This window comes from Triticum dicoccoides, chromosome 5A, assembly GCF_002162155.2.
Source record: "Triticum dicoccoides isolate Atlit2015 ecotype Zavitan chromosome 5A, WEW_v2.0, whole genome shotgun sequence".
Lineage (NCBI taxonomy): Eukaryota > Viridiplantae > Streptophyta > Magnoliopsida > Poales > Poaceae > Triticum > Triticum dicoccoides.
In genome coordinates this window covers 623865118-623873113 of record NC_041388.1, presented here as the reverse complement: position 1 = coordinate 623873113, position 7996 = coordinate 623865118, and the positions used below count along the sequence as shown (strand labels likewise).

The window sequence follows — 7996 nt, the reverse complement described above, 5'->3', positions numbered from 1 at the left end:
GGTGGTGGTGACCAGGGGCGGCGGCGGCGGCCTAGGGGAGGGCGGCGGCTGGTGACGGCGGCGTGAGGCAGCGGCGGCGGCGGCGGCGGCGGCTAGGGTTAGGATCTTGCTGCGATAGATACTATGTAGAAGGACAAGTTATGGCTGTGCAATCGCAATGTATTAATCGGTGCACCAGGCACGTATATATAAGTACAGAGGTGGGCCACAACCTCAACTATATAAGGAAAACAGGAGGTGGGCCCTACACACACATATACACGTACACAATATACTCAACACTCAGAAAACAGAGCACGCTATCAAGTGCTCAGAAAACAGAGCAGTGATACTCAGAAAACAGAGAATTGATAAGCAAGTATGTGGTGAGATGTAAAGACAATACATGCAGTCAACCTTGGTCTTATCGCATACGGTCTCCCACATAATGTAACCTGACAGGCGCGACCTTTACTCAGAAGCATAACTAATTGAAGTCCTTGGCCATGAGCGCGATGACCTTCTTCACGGCGGGCCTATCGAACAGCTCCTCCAGCCACGCCCTAACACGAGGGTAGGCATCGAACACCGCCGCATACGGCATCCCCATGAAATAGTGCGTCTCGGGGAAGTGACTAAGATCCACGAGGCTCGGGAAATCCCCGGCCAGGTACCTGTGCTTGCTCAGCCGGGCCTCGTACACGTCCAGCACCTTCCTCAGCTTCTCGACGCTCTCGCCGATGATCTTCTCGTCGGGGGTCCCGCCCAGCGCCGGCGCGACGCGGTGCTGGTAGAACACCGAGTGCATGGCGGGGTCGAAGCTGAGGGCCTCCACGTCCAGCCAGACGTCCACTGGCGGAGCTAGCTAGGAATGGCTGGGGGGGGGGGGCAAGGCTAAATCATGGGTGTTTGAGGGTGTAAACTGCTAAAAAAAATCCTCATCTAAGTCCTCCCTCAAAAAATTTCTTCATAGTTTGGTCCAAAGTTGGGGGGCCACAGCCCCCCAGACTTGCACATAGCTCCGCCACTGCAGACGTCGACGAGGGCCGATTCCCTGGGGTCGCCTTCCCTCAGCAGGTTGACCTCGTCGGTCCTGTGCTTGCGGAGCACGTAGCGTGAGATCGCGCGGGACTCTGAGGAGATGAAGAAGGTGCATATATAATTCGGTGATCTCGGAAAGAGAATAAGTATTTGAGAATTAACAAGAAATTGAAAACTGACGGAAGAGCGTGAGATCCCCGTCCTGGAACGCCGGGACCTGGCCGAACGGCTGGTCGGAGAAAATCGGAGTTATGAATCAGCATCCAGATCCGGTGGTAGTACCGAAGTACTGTGATCCAAAACTTACTACTCTGCTACAAGAAGGTCGGGTGGGTGTTCTTACGTTTTCGGCGAGGTGGTCGGGGCCCTTGTGTTCCCTGGCATGGAAGTCGACGTCGACGATCTCGTACTCGGCGCCGACCTCCTCCAGGCACACCAGCACCCGCGCCACGTTCGTGAACGCCGCCGACCCGAACACCTTCACCGGCGCCATGCTTATGCTCTGCTCATGGATGATGATGCTCCCCTCCCCTGGTTTATGCGGAAATCTCACGGCCCCTTGATTTATACGGCATACCAAAGAGAGAAAAGAAAGAAGGAAAGGTCCAAGACGTCGTACATCATGAAACTTAGTGCTTTGACAAGTTGAAGTGAGGTGACACGTACGTATCGTGTGGAGCACTAGTCGTCGTCTGAATTGTCTACCAGCACTAGCCCTGATTAATAAGCAGCTTCTACGAAGGGCATGCCTCTACGAAGGACATGCCTCTACGAAGCCCATCAAATTTGTCAAAAGTGTTGGTGCTAATCACGTGAAAAGAAAGAAGGAAATTTGATTCTACGAAGGACATGCCTCTACGAAGCCCATCAAATTTGTCAAAAGTGTTGGTGCTAATCACGTGAAAAATGTACATTTTTTTGTTTTCTGAAAGCATGGCAGATATAGAAATTTTGTATTGATAGCATGTAAAATTTAGGGATTTTTGTTATCTAAAAAACATGTTAAATACTGAAAATGTTTCACATGGCAAATTTATATATTTTTCTTTTGTAAAAAGAATAGAAAAAGTAGAAATTTTGTAACGATAGTGGAAATTATTTCATGAGCCAACGAGGCAAGATAAAATGGTGAATCCTTTTTTCTTGCCAATGATAAAATGGTGAATCGTAATGCTCACTGCAAAAAAAGTAGGCCTCGTGCGCCATGGCCAGGTCTGTTCTGGTTTTTCGCTGCCATTTTGTTTCAGTTTATAGGTGGTTCTCATTGGGGTTCCCATTATTTTTTCTTTCTGGTTTCACTGCTCTTTTTATTTTCTTTTCTTTCCTATTTTTCTTTCGGTAATTTCTGACCTAGCTTTCTTGTGGTTTTTGTGTTTTTCTCTCTTTTATTTTTCCTTTTTCTCATTTTACGTTTTTATTTTACTCTTTCTTTTAAGTTTCATTTTAAAAACTCATAACCATTTTAAAATTATACATAATTTGTTTATAGTTTCTGCATTTTTAGTTTAACAAGGAAATTTGAGATTTTTTTAAATTTTAAATTTTATACTTTTTGTATTTGTTTTTATAAAGTCAAAATCATTTTAAAATTTGAGAAAAATTTCAAAATTCCTGAAGATCTGTAGAATTTTCCAACATTATAATTTTAAATCAAGAAAATTTTAGTAACACGTATTTTCGAAGGAGTCCCAAGAACCAGAAAGTGAAGGAAATAAAACGATCAAGGGGAGTAATCCAGACAACACCAAAGTGGTCTAGCCCGCGAGCGAGCGCTCTGCGTGATTGATCAGTGTTTGACGCACAGAGCGTTAAATAGGTCCTTTCAAATAAAACACTGGGGATCGATGGAACAACTCATGAGTCATGTCAAACTAGTAGAATGTCCGTGCGTTGCTACGGGCCTTTTAATTTATTTTTTCTGATTGCATACATTTAATACTTAGTGGATTTTCAGCATATTCCCACCATAACGCCTTGGGACACTTGTCGACGAATTCTGTTTAAACGTCGACATAGTCCCCTTAGTTAAATTGCTTCTGTTTTATTGTGCTATGCACATTGACCTATGATGATGTATCTAGAGCACATCTAGATGTGTTCTAATTATTGCACATCTAAGTGAGTGAATCAAGCATAAAGAGAAAAAGGAAAAAGAAAAGAAAAATATTCACACAAATCTCAACGTAAGATCAAATGACATAGGACTTAGATGTGTAATACTTATGACACATCTAGATGTGCTTTATCAAAACTGATAAACTAACTACAACAGATGGACAAAAATTGTACCAGACATCTCTTAATTATCATAGGAGTCCTAATTATCAACGGTTCCAATAAGGTACATGGGCGGATGCCATACATGAGTCAGCGCGTCCAATGCTGATTTGGCACTTGAACAAGATATGGTGTTACTACTTTTCTAGTTCTATAGACAATTTTTCTAAGGATGGCTCCGTCCTACATCATCATATAATTCTATAACCTGAACCAAAAGATGATTAGAATTTAGAAACTAATCAATTGTTGTGAGAGTACAGTGTATGGTATGCATAAAGTATCATGTATGCTAATGACATTACCACATGGATTAAGAATCAAGTAAAGTTGTATATCAAAAATGTATCTCGGTGAAAAGTTTCATCTCAAGCATACTGTTAACCTAAAGGAATCAACAATTAAAGCTTCAAAATAATAAGAAAACAGTAGGAATTCAACAACGTTCATTATTCCATAGAGGTTCTAGGATGGACACCATGCAAAACCAAAAGGACAAGAAACCATGGTAGTTTGTATGAAAATGATTAGCATCAGGACAGAACAATTTTCTTGAAAATTTTCCTTTTGGAGGTACTGACATGCACTTTATTATTAATTTTTAGAAACATGCACTACTGAGATATGAAAAATTATGATACTGCAATAAAACTCTACAATTGAGTAGAAAATGACCAAAGTGGAGAGCTCCATGTGCCTACATGACCTTACTTTTTAAAAAGTTAAAAACAACTTGCCCGCTAAGAGTAGAAAATTGCATCTACTATCTTCTCGGTGTTTGGATTACAAATCTCACCACTATATGCATTCGACTTTACGGCTAGCACACATAATAGAAAGTTGGGGGCATCAACTATGGCTTATGAGATTGCTTCGACTCACCTTGCGGCGACCCCATCGGCAAGTACGAACCGGGCGGCGACGTCCTCAGGCATCAGGTATTGCGACGTGCCGATGTCGATGGCCAACTCAGAGCCCATGTCATGGTACAACAACGCCGAGTGCCAGGGAACGATGTCTCAGGCGTTGCGACCGCGGAGGCCATGGCGACGTCAAATCGCTTCTTGAAGTCGGCCGCTCCCACGCACGAACGCCGTGACTGATCATTCTCGGCGATGCAGAACACGCTTAGGGTGGCCAACGCCACCCAGAGGTTGTGCTCCATCACTGTGATGCTCACATCCTCGTCCTTGTAAGTGTCCACCAACTTCCGCACCTCAGTCAACAATGACTCCTAGCTTTTGCCCCTCCTTCAAGAGGTACCACACTTAGTAGAAAACACGAAGTACGGCAATAAGTATAAAGAATATGTAGTCCAAATATAAATATATGTTTTGTACATAACATTGACAACTGGATAAAGCATATATGAAAATTCTAAGACACTAATATACTTATGTTCCAACTCAAATACTCAGTTGATGATACACAGAAGAAACGGATCGACCGAAATAAGAAAAAGAGCATTGTTTCTCGACATGACCGACAATATTCCTCTATCTCCCCTTCAATTTTTAGAATATGCATTAAGTTCTTGGTCGATGGAATTAGAAGCCATATGTCCAAAAATCCTGAAGCTGAATAATATGCACCTTTAACTTCGACGTCGGTTCCTCCATCATTACGCATGTTCCTCAGTAAGAGTTTATGACCTCCATTAAGGTGAATGCAGCGAACCACTGGCACAAAGATCTTGACATTGGAGTGCTGGAATAAATCCATGCATGAAAGTATTGTCCTACGACATTGGTACCGAATAAACACCAGAACTAAATAAAGGTGCACAAGAGGCCTCTAGTGGGATGGAACAAAAGATAAAGAAGCTTAACTGTACTACCACAGAAATAAAAGATAATTATGAGGTGAAAAGAACTGAAAATCCAAAGTAAACTGAATCGACAGAACCGATGGGCATGCATCTTCATGTTTGTACCACTCATGACCCCATGCTGGCCAACTCCTCCCTCTCTCCTGCGAACCAGAAAAAATCAGCACGGACAAAAGTTTGACTTTCCTTACTTAAATACTAATTTGATTTTAACGGTAAATCTAAGCAAGAAAAGGACCTAACCTGGTTGATCTTTTCTTGTTTTGTTCCGTTATCACTTTCGATAGTAGAACCCAATCCGTTTTTTGATAGAATGAAAAAAAACACTAACCACACTCTTGTTGAACTTGAGAAATTGTACATTGGAGAAAAGAAAATTATAGATTAACACATAAGACAAAAAGAATACTCCTTGCGCACAACTGATGTGGAGACAAACTACAAGAACCTGATAATCCGCACATACTAAGGTGTCCATTTTGAACTTTAAAGTCTGTAGAAAATGTTGCCTGCACCACTATCACCAGTAGGAGACTTCATCCATTTTCCCTACACTGAACTTAAAGTTGTCAACAGTAGTGGTTAAATAGGAAGTTTATCACTTTGGTGTGTAGCATGGTAGTCATAGATGTAGCTGCAAAGAAGCTGCATGATTACATGTTTTAGCGATTGAGTTTTAGTTTCAGTACTATTAAAAAGTGCTTTATCAACAATACTCAGAGGTCAAACGCATAGCATTGCTCTGTAGTATGCATATGTGTCCTCAAGTAATCAAACACGAGCATATAAAATAAAGCACGACAGTTACCAAACACGCCTTGCCCATTTTATTGTGTAATAGGAACGAGATCTGACACTGATGGTAAATCAGACGGGAGAAAAAGCATATGCTCAAGTAAAATCATTTCTATCAACCTTCACCGTCGAATTAGTATGTATCGACATGAAAAACAGTAACTTCCTATGGACTGAGACAACTCTCAATGTGTCCATAAAAAAGATAGCAACAAGCAGGAACCCAAAAGACGATTATCTTACCAAAATTTTGCACTTCCGATGGGCTTGAACCTGAGATCTCTGCTGGAAACACCATGGCAAATGCCTGCCGGTGCAACCACCTACCGACCTTCACATTCTCCAAACTATCAATCGACGGTGTGGCTGTACGGTTGGCGGAGTCGAAGAAGAAGGGGCTCTGGCGCCATTGACACGGAGGAGGTCATCCGCCGTCGATGAGGGGCCTTCCGGGCATCCTCACCACTTGAAAAAGGGGCTCCGGCGCCATTGACATGGAGGAGGTCATCCGCCGTCGATGAGGGGCCTTCCGGGCATCCTCACCACTTGAAAAAAATTGTGCCGAACTGTTCCACTTCACTCCATGCCATGGCCTAACACATACAAAACAACACGGTGATATCCTCCAATGCCCGCCACGAACTTCCCGCCGTCCTCCTGGCCGCCGTCCTCACCCTGCTATAACCGTGCCCGCGCATGACGTCGGACCCATCAACTATGGTGGTCACGCGCATGAGGTTGAGCGGGGCACACACACCTTGGATTCATAGGCCACAGGCATGCCTTGCATGAGTACGACACTATTGTCTTTGACCATGAAGAAGATGGAAGGGTGCGGTGCCGGAAGGGGATCATGAACTTCGCCTGACTCGGCAAGGATGATGCCATCTCTATCATGCCGGACACGGCCAAGACATCGGGCGCGGGCACGATCGTCCCAACATGGTCGATGACAGCTACCTCAATTTCATGGTGGCCGAAGAACCAGGGACGATGGGGATCAGGAAGTGAAGAGTAAGGAGAGAAGTTGACATATAGGAAGGCTAGCGTTGAATGCGGTGCGGTAGATCAGGAGCATATAGTTGGAAAAGATATGCGGGCGGATCGCAGACTATATGAGAAAAAGGAAACAAATTACACACAAATTCTCCCAGGAAACAGAGGGAGTACCTTCCTATCCAGGTGCACGAGCGCATGCGCCTCCTTTTCTTTTTTGCTTCTTCTTACCGTGGAAAAACCAGAGAAGGTGAGCAAACGGGAGGTGGGTTTTTTTGATAAAAATCGGAGGGCTGATTTCCCGATCGATAAGGGTGGGATTTCCTTGGATGGGATGCGTGGAATGAACGAAACCACGTAAGTACTCCAGTAGAGATGAAACAACCCGCGGACGAAGGTGTCGGTGTGACGAAAAAACGACAAAAAGAAATCATGAAGCAAATAACAAATTAAATAGGTACATAAATGCTTTCATGGTAAGGTTTATTTGTTTCTAGAAAACTCGTTATTTGTTTCCTAAAATAAATTGCATTAATAAGAGAGATCGATTGATTTGGATAAATTAGGAAAGTTTAGTCTGTGATTTTGTGTACGTTAGGAAAGTGCTGCTTTGCTAAAAAAATGAAGAAAAAATAAACCAACTTGAAGAGTGGTGGTGGAAGGGGAGACGAAATAAAACCAGCGAAAAAAAATGGTTGAAAGTGGTGGGACGAAAATAAACCGTACTATTCAACCAACTCAAATATTAGGAATAGAGATAAAACACTGGGATCGATGGTCGTCAGTACTGTATTGTCGATGGACATGACACCTGTCAATGGAGTCATGGGTTTAAAGGCCAATTAGTGGTTAGTTAACCTGTAATACTAATTAGTGGATGAGCTCTTGGCCCAGTGGTTGGAGAGCTGTATCTTAGCCGACGGACGTTCGAACCATGTGGATGTGGGCATGATTTAACCATCTTGCTCCGTTTCGTGGGTTTGAATGTTGCTTTTCTTACCTTCCAAATAATGGCTGCCTTATAAGGGAAATTTTGTACAAAATGGATCTATACTCATCATGATTTCGAACCCCCCCCCC

The 7996-nt window shown here is 43.3% G+C and overlaps 1 protein-coding gene across 1 annotated transcript; it reads right to left on the bottom strand.

The window, feature by feature from the left end:
* Positions 1-243: 243 nt before the first annotated feature.
* On the bottom strand, positions 244-1579 carry LOC119298146 (probable glutathione S-transferase GSTF1). Its single transcript, XM_037575653.1, has 4 exons — positions 1364-1579; positions 1201-1249; positions 1021-1112; positions 244-844 (listed from the first exon to the last, which is right to left on the bottom strand). Exons 1-4 carry the CDS (start codon positions 1511-1513, stop codon positions 467-469), a joined length of 669 nt encoding a protein of 222 aa, XP_037431550.1. The 5' UTR covers positions 1514-1579; the 3' UTR covers positions 244-466.
* Positions 1580-7996: the final 6417 nt, after the last annotated feature.